Source organism: Impatiens glandulifera, chromosome 5 (assembly GCF_907164915.1).
Source record: "Impatiens glandulifera chromosome 5, dImpGla2.1, whole genome shotgun sequence".
Lineage (NCBI taxonomy): Eukaryota > Viridiplantae > Streptophyta > Magnoliopsida > Ericales > Balsaminaceae > Impatiens > Impatiens glandulifera.
The window spans coordinates 37,641,515-37,656,898 of record NC_061866.1 but is presented as its reverse complement, the minus strand read 5'-3'; the positions used below and the strand labels follow the sequence as shown (position 1 = coordinate 37,656,898).

Below are 15,384 nucleotides of genomic sequence, written 5' to 3'. Positions count from 1 at the left end.
AAAAGAATTAAATTGAAGAATTAATTAATTAAATAATTATTATAACTATTTAAATCTCAAAATAATTAAAAATAATGTTCTAAAATACATAGAAATAATAAAATAGACAAAATATAATTTTGATGTTGAATTGATGTATTTTACCGATTAAAATAAAAGACAAAAGGATGAGAGAAAAATAATCCAAACAAAAAAATGTTGCAACATACTAGACAATCATTAAATGATTATCCACCCATCATCCAACAGACTTCGGCCTACAGCGTTATCCGCTACAACGGAAGCATCCGCGCCTAACCAGATCAGCAGACGACAGTCTAACGTCCGACACGTGGAACATTCGTGGCTGAAGGAACGCATACAGAACGCCGAGACGTCCGCGCCTAAACCAAAAACGACGTTGTTTCAAAACTCACCCAACACTCAAACGTGGAAAAATCAACCGACGTTTCTTACCTAGTTCGTTTTCTTCCTCGTGACATCAAATAAGAACAGCAGTGAAGTTTGATTTTTTTTCAATCTTCATGATTATTTGATTAAACGACAAAATTCAAAAAGTCAAATCATCACCCTAGCCTAGTGATCATTTCACATATGATAGATCGAATGATAACCTAAATACGTAAGGATAAATCGAACAAGACAAAAGTCATTAATAGCTTTCGTTCTTAATTCAATCCACTTGGTCGACGAACCAACTTAACTCAGCTATAAATAGCTCCCCAGCCAAGACGAAGGAAGAGGGTCAAGATTTAACGCATAAATCAAGCTCTAAAGAAGATATGCCAACTAAATTTTTAAGTTTTTCAAGTTTTTTTAAATCTTGTACGCTTCAAAGCTTGGTTCTAATTTATCCAAAATTTTGGTAGGAGTGTTCTATAACTCAATGTAAACTTCTAGTAATGTTGCAATTCATAAACAAAACTTGAAATTTTTAAATTTGTGTTTAAATGTTCTTCAACAACAAAATTCTTTGATTTCTAATCTAAAATTAATCATGACATCATTTACAAGTTATCCATTGAAGTGGAATCAAACAAATCAAACTACTTTCAATTGGTCGACTACACACCTAGCTTTCATTTCCTCTTTTCTATCGAGCTAAATCAGAAAAAAAAAAATTAAAAATTCTAAAAACAGGTCTTTGGTTCTTGAGCCTTAACTCAAAGAACAATTACTACATATTAAAGGGTAATAATACATTTTAAACTATATTAAGAATATTTCCAGATTAATTCCGTAGTAAACAAGACATGTTTATCTAAAATTAAAAACATCAAAATAAATTTTGAAATTTCGAATTTAAATATGGCTAAAACATGTATCCCGTTATGATTTTATGAATTGATTCGATTATATTAAACATAGAAAAGCTTTTGGGATCATCAAATCCTACTAAATCTTTTAAAATCCTATTTTTAGACATGTTTCTGTTGGAGCTCCGTCAACCTCTTTCCCGGTTGAATGACACCTCAAGAAGATGGTAGTTAAGTTCTAAATTGTGTGACACCTCAAGAAAATGGTAGTTAAGTTCTAAATTGTGTGACGAAGCTCCCCATATCTTCAAAATCGCAATTCAAGTCATCTAGCCAAAGACGTTTTGGTCTTGTCTAAAGGTTGAACACAACCTTCATTCGGCCAAAACTCGACCCTTACATCTGAATGGACCACGCGTCCCTTGTTCTACGCACTGTTGGATTTTGGATTTAAATATATATGTAGAACATATTATTAGATTAAAGTCATGGGCTTAATGATTATGAAATGAATAATTGTAGATACCCGTTTAGTATTTGTTTATTTGGTGACGTGACAAAACAAGTATTAATAATATGGTGGGTCTTCTAATATTGTGGGCTTTAACAATATATGGGCTTCAACTAGGGTTAGGTCCCTAAGATAAGTATTATTTAAGAAACGGGAGAGGGAGATTCAAAGAAGAACTCTCACGTCTTCTCTCTCTCAACCCTCCTCCGTTTTCTTGTCCTTTGATTTCTCCCATCAATATCAGAGGAGAATAGATAATACTTAGTCTTGGAAGACCTAGCCATTCCTTTCAAGAACAGATCAATCCAGATCTACAATGGGATCATCTTCAGGTACGCTTCCGTTGCGTTATAATTATAGTCTATATTCATGATTAGGATAATGATAAACATTCTATCACGCACTTCTCGGCTCCCTTGACCAGCGGTTAAACCACGTTAACCTTGACCCAATTCATGCATTATCCAGCCTAGTGCGCTCCTGATTGGCTTCTACAAATTGGTGGTGGCCCTATATTCTTATCATGTGGGTTTTAAATATTTTTAACATTTAAAGCTTAAATTTTTTTTTAAAGCTAAAATATAAAAAATATTTTAAAATATTTTTAGAATACTTTAATAAAAAATGGTTTGTTTGGATTTATTTATTTTTAAAATGAAAATAGAAAGTTAATTGGAAAACTTTCGGTTTTTCTTCCGAGGGAAAAATCGAGACATATATGGAAATCTCTCGGTTTTTCTCTATGAAGAAAAACCGAAAGCTTTCCAATTAACTTTCGGTTTTTCTCTCGGGTATCTAAACTAAAAACTCTACGATATCTCTCGATAAACGCCCAATTATATTTACCGAAAGTGTCAATACCGAGGAATGCCGTGAGTCACCCAAACTTTCAGTATTAGGTCTATACCGAAAGATATAAGGTCATTACCGAGAGTTTATACTCTCAATTTTGACCCCTTTTTTACCAGTGTTTAATTGATATTTTCATATACCATTTTTTATAATTTTCGACATCAATAGAAATAGTAGGTATTAATGTTTATTTAATATTTTAAATTTAAATATATACCTAAATTATAAGAAATAAACTAAATAAATAAAATATAAGGATACAACTTTTTAAATAAAAGTAAAATTTTATAAGGTAGAGACCGTTCTTTAACGCGTGCGGATGTTATAACGCGAAAACTATTTTCCGAGTATCACTAAATATCGAACCCAACAAGATTATCGGATGAAATTACATTTATATACATGTAAAATAAATCTATTTTTTTTGTTAGGTGACAACTCTTTAAAATTGGTTATTAATTTAATTTTGAATCAAAATTATTATGTCATTCTCTCCTAACATTTAAAATTAAAGAATATATAAGTTATGAAATTGTATGGTCAATAAAAAAAAAGTATTTATAAATTATCTGGTAAATTAACTAATTTTTTTAACTGCTATTTCTTATCTACTGGGGTGTTCGGTCGTTAAAGGGTACTATTGAAATTATTGTTTATCATCTTTATTGAAAAATCATTAATGAAAGTAGTTTTACGTCCTAAAAACAACCGACAGGAATCTAACAACAACAATGATTTCCCCTTATTTAAGATTGTACAAATTGCTATTTTAGGTTCGAATGTTGTCATTTTTTTTTATTAAATCAGTCTCAAATTATTTTCCTAAATGATAAAATCATTTTTCTTTTCTTATTCTAATGTATATCTTTGTTTTCTAATAAAAATTTTCGTTGTTAAATAAAATAATATTTACATATGTTTTGGACGTGTTTGTTTTTTAAATTAAGTACTAAATATTGAAATCTACAAATTTTAAATTGTTAAATGTGATTTGGGTGACTAAAAAATGTTTGATTTAAGAAACATTTTTAAAAAAATTCAAAAAAAATAAATTTGATATTTATTTTTTATAAAATTTCGAAACGACATAATTTTAAAGTAAGATCTATCAATTTAACTTGTTTTTTTGTTTGTATTGATTTTTATTTTGATATATACATGTTTTAAACCATTGAATGCAATTTGAATGTCTTCCAATAATGTGTGTTGTGGGAGAATAATTAGAAGAAAAGAAGAGAATTGTTATTTTTTTACAAAATTTAGTATATTAATTAGAAAAAATAAAATACTACATTAAAAAAATATGTGAATTCGAGTTTATAACAAAACTTTAAATAACTAAAATTATTATAGTTCAAACAATATATAACACAAATAAATAAGTTAACTTCATTTAATAAAAAAAATGACACAAGTTTTAGTCACAACTAGCAATTCAGTTTTGAAAGATTTTTTTTTTATTACCTAACAAATAAAAGGTTAATGTTTTGAGGGATATAAATTACATTTCAATTTAAGTTATTTTAAGTTCTGGTTCGGATTGGGTTATTCTAATAACTTAGAGGGGGAAAATAAATAATTGGTGATAATTTTAAGGTAGTGAGAATATTTTTGATAAAAATTACTTAAAGTATTGAAAATAATAATAAAATAATAAATAGTAATTTAAAATAGAGGGTATTTTAGTATTTGGAGTAATGAATTAAGTGATATAATTAATAAGAAGGGGAGTGAAATGATATTTGAGTGGGTTGGGTTATTTAAATAACCCTAACCGAACAAGGCCTAAGAGTATGGTTGAGTCATGAACTTTGAACAACAAAAAAAAAAAAAAAAAAAAAAATGACACACTAATAATTTGAAATAGAAAGGATTAATTATTGAAATGAAATGTTATTAATTAATACAATGGAGAAGAAAATAAATACAGATTTCCAAGATTATCTATATTCAAACTATGGGTGATGATGATGATGGGGCTGCTGGTGATTTCTAGGTCTATGAGCTCCAACAATCGAAAGATGAGAATCACATACTTGAGGTTTGAACTTACACCCAAACTTCTTCGCAAGCAATCCCTGTTTCCCTCCTCCTCCTCCACTTGTATTATTATTATTATTATTATTATTAGATGGCCCCATATTCTGAATCACCTTCTTCATCGTTGAACACTCTCTCTCTAACTCATGAACACGAGTCCTCATGCTATTCATGTCTACCTGATTCTCCTGTACAATCGCCGGCGACCTCCACCTCCTACCTACACCACCGCCACCGCCGGACCCATCAGGGGTCCCGACCGAGATCACTTGTCGGAGCTGCAACTGCTCGAAGAAGAGAACCTGAACTATTACTCGAACAGGAAGTCGCTCATTCTGAGCTGCATGATTGCACGCTTCTAGAGTTAGTTTCTCACAGTCCATTACTTCACATATCTTCTCTCTCTCTGCCTCTGACAGCCATGGATGTGCCTGCACTTAATTTCAACTTTCATATTCTTTCCATATAAATCTTATTTAACTATCTTAATTTGAAAAAATACAAAATAAAAATTATTAATAAATAATCATAGATTCATATGTATATATATATATATATATAAAAGTTATAATTAAATATTTAAATTTTAATTTGTTTGGGAGTTATTCGAATTCATTTTATCTTGTTTATGATAAGTTTTGCCATGTTATTGACTTGAATGAGACTTGTCACTTCTGTCTAGATCAAACATAAGAACAAATCAATCAGTAATATATTTATTCATATTTTATAATTATTTTAAGTATATTTATTATAATATTAATTTTTAATATATTAATTTATATTAAACATGATTCTCTCTTGTTGGTCAAAAGGTTACAAATATTATTAAGATTTTTGTATTTTAATCAATTATTTGATAATTTTATAGAGTGTAAAAATAATAAAAAGGGTTAAAACTGTTAATTAGCTAATTTAAAAAACAGCTAATTCGTTTTAAATTAGTTTATTAATTTTCATTTGTCATGAAACTCCTATTTTAAATTAATTTATTAATTTTCATTTGTCATAAAACTCCTATATAATTTGTTTTTGTATAATAACTTCAATAATAATAAATCTTTATGGAGAGGATATGAGTATATAAAATTTTACATTATTTTATTAAATTTTGAATGATTTGGTTAGTTAGGTAAAAAAAATTAAATTATAATGTATTTTTTTTTAGTAAAGTATAAAAAATATTTCTGTATTTGATTTAGATACTTAGACAAATGTTTATTTTGTCTTAATACTGAAATTTTTTTATTTTTTTTTAAATGTGATAAAAAATGAAAATATTAAAAGAAAAATTAGAATTAATAATTTTATTGTCTATTTCAAAAATAAAAATATGTTTTCTCTTAATTATTATTATTATTATTATTATTATTATTTTTATTTTTATTTTTATTTTTTATCTAAATCGCTTTCAGTTTCAGAAGACAGCACAAGAAGGTTGAATAATGGTGTACCTTGAAATAGACGTCTATGGCTCTGTAAAGACCATCGTCAAAAACCCTAGCTTGTTCTGGCAAAGAAACGGCCAGTTGATAGAATTTCTCCGGCTTCAAATTTGCATCGGAAGCAATTTCCGATAAGTAACCGTCCAACAATTTTCCGACGAGCATCACATTAGCCACCGCCTCCGTCTGTCTTTCCTCCATTAATTCATCCAAAAAGCATCCCAAAATCCTCTCAACACAGTAAACATCGTATAACGTTTCATTTAGATACGAATAACTCGGGATTAGTAAATCATCAAGAGAAGCTTGTTCAAGTTGCGATCCGATCTTCCTTTCAATAGTCACTCTACAAGTTTCCGACGAGTTGAGAATGATCGCCGCTCTCAATAATCCAAATAGAATTCTAGTTGTCGTTGACGATTTGATGGTGTTTTCAATTGGAAGATTAGCGATTACACTTTCCAGAATCTCTCTCTGTTCGCTTTGAGATATTGTTGGTGAAGACGACAGCGATTTCCGATTTCCTCGAGTGATTCCTGGAATATTCAATCTCGCGTAATGGATCACGCAATTCTCGATTACATCAGTTTTCAGATCTCGTGTTTTCATAGCGAATATTAACCGATTGAAAATTGGCAGTGTCAGATTTGCTAGATCGTTAATCCATTCCTCTTCTGATTTTCGTCTACTAAGGATTTTCCGTTCGAGTTGAGATGAATCTTCATGAGGCGAAGCTTTATCGGCTATCGAATCGATGAATTTCTGAATAATGCCGAGTGTTTCAGACAGAGGAGTTAAAGTTTGGCAGGATTGCAATGCTCTGATGGAATCCTTAATGCTGTTCATCAACATCTGAGATATGAACAACTCGGTTTTGGAGATCAAATTTCCGTCAGAATATTCATCAGTCATTCCGAGAATCTCTCCTGCACATCGTAGGGGACCGACGTTTGAAGAAGATAACTCGATCTTCATACCATAGCAAAACTTAACCGCTAATTCAAACACCTCAGCTCCGCCTGGGAATTCCGGAAAGGAAATGTAACAATCTTCTTCTTCATCTTGTTCTTCCTCTTCGTGCTTCGTTATCAGGTCGTGAATCGTTCTGCTTCTGGACATAAGTGGAAACTGAACAGATAACCGTTAGCAAATTAACGGTGAAGAAATGAGAGAAGATTTTGTTGAGTTTCTTCTATCTATCTAACCTTGTGGAGATGGAAAGTCATGGAGTCGATTTCAATTACGATGTCACTCGGCAAGCCAGTGGTGCAAAACCTATTACATTTTACAATGAACATGCATATTATAAGAAATGAATGATGAGAAAAGTGAAGAAACTAGAAATGAAATACAGTTACCATGATTGGCCGCCATTGGAGATGGAACTATGATCAGCCATATTGTTGTTGATGAAAGAGAGAGAAAGAGAATTGAGATGAATGAAAGTGAAATTCTATTATCATTATCAGGAAAGAGGAGAAGTGTATATAGATATCATTTTTGATTTAGCAAATATATGAGAGTGATTAACTTATAAGCTTGATAATTAAATATATGATATAAGTTTATAATTTCATCACTTTAAAATATTTGTATTTATTTATTTTATCATTTTATATAATATAACATTTTTATTAATATTATATAATATAATATTTTTATAAAAAGTTATAAATATATGTACACAAAGTAAACAAATTATTTCTAATAATATTTTATAATATAAAACTTTTATAAAGTATTATTTATTTTAATAATTTATTATTATTTTATTATATTATATTATTTTTAAAAAAATTATTAAACATTTTTAATATATATGTATATATTTTTTATAATATATTTATATTAAATATATTTAAAATTATATATTTATATAAATTCATATATTTATATCATTTATTTTAAAATATATTATTTATTAATTTAAATAATTTATTAATATTTAAAATTATATATTAATAAAATTTTATAAAAATTAATATATTAATATAATTTATTTAAAATATATTATTTTTTAATTTAAATCATTTATTAATATTTAAAATTAAATTAAAAACATATATATAAAATATTAATTATTAAATAATATTATAAATAAAAAATGGAATAATTTGATGTTAAAAAATATAAATAAGTTGAAATCAAACTAACTCTAGATGAGTTAAAATGAAACTGCAGGTGGGGAAATGGTGAGTGGTATGTCTTTGGGAATATATACACAACAGACAAAATGAAGAATTCCCTCTCTAAAAGTGACGGTATTTTCTTATTTTAGCAATGTACAATATGTTATTATTACACTACTTGTAGTTTTTTTAATGATTTTTCTTTTTAAAATTAAATATAGTCAAATTAGACTAGGCTTTTCACTTTTGTTTGATTAGAGATTAATTTTAATCACGGGAGTTTCAATAGAGTAAGAATAAGGTACTTCATTTTTTTTTTCTCACATTTTAGTGAGGGATAATGTTTTATATCACATTGCTACAAATTACTACACATTAGTGATAATGTTTTATATAATATTCTCCTTTTCTATTTAAAAAAAAAAACTAATCTCTAAACACTTAAAATAAACTTGAAAAATCATTCTCTCCATAAATTTTTTTTGGATGACTTTTTTAGTATTGGAGAATATATTATTTTTAGTAAGATATATATTAGTTGAAATGGATTTGTAGTTTCGAATTACTGAATTTGTAGTAATACTTTCAATTTTTTATGGGAGGTACTCTTTCATTGTATTAATGATCATTTATTGAGTTCGTATTTGTCTCATTATTTGCAACAAAAAAGATAGTGTTAACAGATTTTGAATTAATTTTTATTTTTTTAATAAAGAGTTTTTGAGAGTTTATATTTCATTTAGATGTGTTTTTATATGTATTATCTAATAATTTGTATAGATTTTTCACTATTTTGACTATATTTGTCCTATGTCAAAAACTAAATCAGCATTGTTATCAATCGGACAAAGAAATATTTATTTGAAAGTCATAATTTTGTGTAGAGATTCTTCACACTGATTAGTTGATATTTTGGATTGCTCTAATTCATTACTAATTGTTATGAAATTCACATCCGCTCATCTTTGTTTTTTACAAATATTTATTATTTAACATTTTTTATTTTTATTATTTGTAAATTAATGTTTTATTTGTAACTTCTTAAATAATTTAATAAAAATAAATTTCTTGTAAAATAAATAAATTAAATTATAATTATTTTCTCCTAATTAAGATGGTTTGAAGTTCAAATAAGACATTTGTCTATATTTTAACTTAAACTGTTCTCAATAAAAAAAAAAAAATCAATGACTTTTGATACGATTTTATCACTTAAACTATGATAATAATTAATTAATAATTTAATAAATTAATTAGACATTTGGACTCAATTATTTTTCAAAAAAGTTATTTAAAAAATTCAGTTTGAAGACAATTTAATTTTTCTTTTCTTTAAATGAGATTTGTAGAAACATAATTTGTAATAAATTTATATAAAATTGTCCTATATTGTTTTTTTAAGTATAAAAACAGTAAAAGAAAAATAACTCTAAAAACAGTACAGAATTTGTACAAATTCTGTTAAAATTGTTTATACAAGACTAAAAATATATATTAATATTTACAATCAATTAATACACAAGACTTTGCAATAATATTTTTTTTAAGATTGTGTATATTCATACTTTGTTGTTTTTAGTCATTCATAGACTGTAACAACATAATTTGTAACAATTTAAAATTATTTTTTTGAGTTTTTGTTTTCTCAAGTCGATGTGTTTTCCTTGGGAAATAATAGGAAGTCTAGCAATTAAATTTGAAGTCGTGAAAACGTCTAAGTTTAATGATACGTTACACGACCAATTTTGATCAAATGTATGTATTGAGCGTGTGAATATATATTTGTCTCTCTTTTTTTCATTCTTATATAACAATCACATGTCACTTGTCAATAAACTTTCCCACCGTTATCAATCTTAAGGTGAAGATATTTTTATTTATTTTCCATTAAGACTTATACAGTAGAGATTCTCGGACACTGATAGATCCTACTTAATTACGTTGTTTTTGTTCATTTTTAGGTTTTGAAGTTTGCACATTATAATCAAATTGTTGATTTTTTTTGTAATCATGGTATGTACCGACAATATAGTTTTGTTGGTTTAACGTTGTTTCTCAATTGTCCAACGGTGATTAGTTTAATACGCGTGCATCATACATTTCTTCTTGATGGTTGATTTCCATTATAGCTAGCTTGGAGGTGCATTGTATGTCATGGTTTTGTTATTTATTTTTAAGACTTTTATGTATTGTGATGACTTTGAAGTCTAGTTAGTACTTAAATAGTTTGTATGAAACTACAGTTCTAAAAATGAATTGTAGTAGGACATGATCATGATAAGTTGTTTGTCACTATACATGAGTTGTATAATTATAAAAAATCAATTATTGAATGGCAATAAGCCCAAATTGTGTGTCGTCATTTTGCGATCAGTGAGAACTGATTGAGGGCAAGGGCAAGGACATAGAGAGGGCCACCTTTGGTGTTCCAGTTTTTGGAACCATTTGTTTCTTCTTCTTCTTTACAAAGTTAAAGTTTTTTTTTTTTTAGTGATGAAGTTGCTGCAAATTACGTTTTGTTACAAACAAAAATGAATTATCAAGGGCGGAATTAGGATTTAAAATCTATCGGTTAAAGAAGTTTTAAAAAATTTATCCGAACTAAATTTTTTCATAAAATCTACCCGAACTATAATAATATAGTAACACGCAAACAACAAAATATATAATTAAAAAAGTTATTTAATTATATACCCACTGAATTAGAACCCTCGTAAGGGTAGATTCTCCCTACATGAGAATGAGATAATAAACTTAGGATCCCTTGGGACCAAAATGGTCTATGTGCCGTGTGCCCTCTCACAGGGACTGGAGTTTGATGTGACTAAAAAACAATAATTCCGAAATAATTACATCTGGTTTGTAAAATAATTGTGATTCAACTATTTCTTTTTCTTATATGAAGTGTTATATGTTTGAGTTTTGACTATCAGCCAAATTTATAAATTAAAATACAATTTATAAATTAAAATCAATTTTCAGTTACACTTGTTTACATCAAATATAACTAGAAATACATTCAAAAATTATTTCTCGAGAGACTCAAACTCCAGACTCACAATTGTTTTCAAACAGGCCCATATTTTTTATTTTTATTTTTAAGTAACACTTTTCATTAGTCTTCGATAATGGAATTAATTATTTACATTTAGGGTTGAATTAAATCAAATAAACACAAATTATGAGAGTGTTTATGATCATACATTTTTCTGTTTTAAAGAATAAAATCATTTGACTTATCTGCAATTTTATTAAAATCGATCAAAAAATTGTGGTGAAAAATAGTTTATCAAAAATATTATTGATCAAGTTAGGCAACCAGGTTTGTCTGCTACCAAAGGTTGTCTGCTCCCCTGTTCCTTCTCAAAGGAAGGGGGCAAAAGTGTAAATATGCTCTATTTTTTCTTTTTTTTGTGTGTTAAAAGTCATTTTTACCCTCTACATGTGAGAGGCAACAGGAGGAACATGGGATTTTTAGTAATAGAGGATCCGGCCCCGTTAGGACATGATGTGTACATAATGAATTCTCAAATGTATCAATGATATTTTAAATTAGACATCAAGAAAGTTTAAAAAATTCTAAAACTTTGCTGTGGTCAATCTAAGTTTCAAGATTCGTCCAAGATCTGGAATATTTTTGGATGTGATGCTCTAAAAGGAAAACTCTAATGAAGATGTCAATTGGAGTGGAGTAAGTTTAGATACAAGCTTAAGAAACACTAGGAAACCGAGTTTGAATAGACAAATATTATTAAATTTATTAATATATACAACATATTATTTTATTTAAATTAATATCCCAATAAATATTAAAAAAAAATGGTTTGCCCAACCCCCAAATCGAGCTTCAACGTTTTCAAATTGTACAAAGATAAAAAAAAACTTCCCATCATAATAAAGAATAAAGAAGGAAAATTAGATCTTAGGCCTTGTTCGGATTGGAGTTATTGTAATAACCTAAAGGGAAAAATGAGTAATGATTGGTGATAATTTTGAGGAGATGAAAATATTTTTGGTAAAATTATTTAATGGGTATTGATATATAATAATAAAATAATAAATAGTAATTTAAAATAAAGGGTATTTTAGTATTTTGGGTAATAAATTGTGTGATATGATTGATGAGAGGGGAGTGAAAAGATGTTTGAGTGAGTTGAGTTATTTAAATAACCCCAACCGAACAAGGCCTTTGACAAAGATGAGAAATTACTTTGTTTGAAGAGTGTTTGTGGCTTTTTGATGTATTGTTTTTTTTTAGATTTGTTAGGATTTTGTTCAAAACTCAATTATCATTCTATTCGTTATTTCAACTATTTAATCATTTCTTTTATATATTTAAATAATAAAATTGTTTTTTATTTAATTATATAAAATTAATTTATCTTTAAAAAATAAATGATAATTTTGATTTTTAACTATAATTTTTTTTTTTAAATTTATTCATACATGATTTTTTTAGAAATGTTTTAAGAAAAAAGATCTAGAAAAACTAAAATAACAAAGGATAAAACTAGTCATTGGGGATATAAAATCTAGACTAGGGAAGGATCAGTTGACTAGGTGATGTAGAAATGTCATGATAATTGATATGGATTTATGGAAGAAGAATCCGTCCCATATTTAGGCTAAGCGAATTTATTTTAAGGTGTGTTTGACGAGGGGAATTGGAATTGGAATTGGCATTAGAATTCTAATTCCATGAGAATTGGCATTGAATTACAATTCAATTCCTATGTTTGAAAAAAATGATATAATTGTAATTCAATTCCAATTCTTATGATAGGGAAAATGATAGAATTGTAATTCAATTCTAATTCAAATGTTTGTAAAATAAAATATCGGTTCAAAATGTTAACTTTTAAAATATGTTTTCACGTTTTAGCACGTTTAATACGGTTTTGACATTTTTTCACATTTTCACACGTTTTCATGTTTTTCACACGTTTTTCACATTTTCACACGTTTTCACATTTTTCACACGTTTTTCATACGTTTTTCACGTTTTTACACGTTTTTCACGTTTTCAAACGTTTTTCGCGTTTTTCACGTTTTTCACGTTTTCACATTTTTCACACGTTTTAACACGTTTTTCACGTTTTCAAACGTTTTAACACGTTTTTTACACGTTTTAACACGTTTTCACGTTTTTCACACATTCTAACACGTTTTTCACGTTTTCACACATGTTTCACGTTTTCACACGTTTTTCACGTTTTCACGCTTTACACACGTTTTAACACGTTTTTCACGTTTTTCACGTTTTTCACACGTTTTAACACGTTTTTCACGTTTTTTTACACATTTTAACACGTTTTCCACATTTTTCACACGTTTTAACATGTTTTCACGTTTTCACACATCTTTCATGTTTTTTTACACGTTTTCACACGTTTTAACACGTTTTTCACAGTTTTCACATGTTTTTTACACGTTTTTCATGTTTTCACACGTTTTCACGTTTTTTCACACGTTTTCACATTTTTGGCACATTTAATATGTTTTTGACCTTTTTAATATGTTTAACATGTTTTTCACACGTTTTGATAGGTTTAAAACGTGTTAAACCTATCAAAAGTGTAAAAACGTGTTAAACGTATCAAAAATGTGTTAAATGTGTCAAATAAGTGAAAAACTTGTTAAACGTGCCAAAACGTGAAAAACGTGTTAAACGTGTTTAAACGTGTTAAATGTGTTTAAAATGTATCAAACGTGTCAAAAACGTAAAAAACATGTGAACCGTGTCAACAACGTGTTAAAAATGTTTTAAACGTGTTAAAAATATGAAAACGTGTCAAAAACGTGTTAAATGTTCCAAACATGTGAAAAACTTGTTAAACATGCCAAAACGTGTCAAAAATGTGGTAAACGTGTCAAAAACGTAAAAAAAGTGTTAAATGTGTTAAAAACGTGAAAACATGTTAAACGTGTCAAAACGTAAAAAAATGTGTTAAATGTGTCAAAAACGTAAAAAAGTGTTAAACGTGTCAAAAACGTGTTAAATATGTGAAAAACTTGTTAAACGTGTCAAAAACGTGTTAAATATGTGAAAAACTTGTTAAACGTGCCAAAACGTGTTAAACGTGTCAAAAACATAAAAAAAAAATGTGTTAAATGTGTCAAAAACGTGTTAAACGTGTCAAAAACGTGTTAAATATGTGAAAAACTTGTTAAACGTGCCAAAACGTGAAAAACGTGTAAAACGTGTCAAAAATGTGGTAAACGTGTCAAAAACGTAAAAAAAACGTGTTAAATGTGTCAAAAACGTGAAAACGCGTTAAACATGTCAAAAACGTGAAAACGCGTTAAACATGTCAAAAACGTAAAAAAACGTGTTAAATGTGTCAAAAACGTGAAAACGTGTTAAACGCGTCAAAAACGTGTTAAATATGTGAAAAACTTGTTAAACGTGCCAAAACGTGCAAAATGTGCCAAAATATAAAAAAACGTGTTAAACGTGTCAAAAACGTGTTAAAAACGTGAAAATCATGTTAAACGTGTCAAAAACATGTTAAACGTGTCAAAGACGTGAAAAACGTGTTAAATGTGTCAAAAACGTGTTAAACATGTCAAGGACGTGAAAAACGTGTTAAATGTGTCAAAACATGTTAAACGTGTCAAAAACGTGTTAAACGTGACAAAAACGTGTTAAACGTGCCAAAAACGTGTTAAAAACGTGAAAATCATGTTAAACGTGTCAAAAACGTGTTAGACGTGTCAAGGACGTGAAAATGTGTTAAATGTGTCAAAAACGTGTTAAATGTGCCAAAAACGTGTTAAACGTGCCAAAATATGAAAATATGTTAAACGTGTAAAAAAACGTGTTTAAAACGTGTAAAACGTGTTTAATGTGTGAAAAACGTGTTAATTTGGAATTACAATTCCGACCTAAAAAGATAGAAATTGAGAACTATCAAATTACACTATATTGAATTCCATTGGAATTCTAATTCCAATTCCAATTCTTAATATTAAAGTGTCAAAAAATATTAATGTTTTTTTTTTCTATAACATTGTGGGATCATATTTCTATCATGAATAATATTATCCATTTTTAAGCACAAATTGGCTTAGTACTGTGATGTAAGTTGCATTTTATTTGTTTTCTTTTTGTCAAATATTGAATTAATTTATATTTGCTGATCAAAATATAT

The 15,384-nt window shown here is 27.8% G+C and overlaps 1 protein-coding gene across 1 annotated transcript; it reads right to left on the bottom strand.

The window, feature by feature from the left end:
• Positions 1–4,478: 4,478 nt before the first annotated feature.
• Positions 4,479–7,600, bottom strand: LOC124940306 (BTB/POZ domain-containing protein At5g66560-like). The gene is made up of 4 exons (XM_047480815.1): positions 7,463–7,600; positions 7,310–7,379; positions 6,114–7,232; positions 4,479–5,090 (listed from the first exon to the last, which is right to left on the bottom strand). Exons 1-4 carry the CDS (start codon positions 7,501–7,503, stop codon positions 4,575–4,577), a joined length of 1,746 nt encoding a protein of 581 aa, XP_047336771.1. The 5' UTR covers positions 7,504–7,600; the 3' UTR covers positions 4,479–4,574.
• Between the last annotated feature and the right edge of the window lie 7,784 nt (positions 7,601–15,384).

Excerpts from the sequence above, each read along its gene's own strand:
- LOC124940306 (XM_047480815.1), bottom strand. The coding sequence starts at position 7,503 with ATGGCTGATCATAGTTCCATCTCCAATGGCGGCCAATCATG. Across the intron at positions 7,233-7,309 it reads TGACTTTCCATCTCCACAAG|TTTCCACTTATGTCCAGAAG; the intron begins GTTAGATAGATA and ends TTATCTGTTCAG. Across the intron at positions 5,091-6,113 it reads CCATAGACGTCTATTTCAAG|GCACATCCATGGCTGTCAGA; the intron begins GTACACCATTAT and ends AATTAAGTGCAG.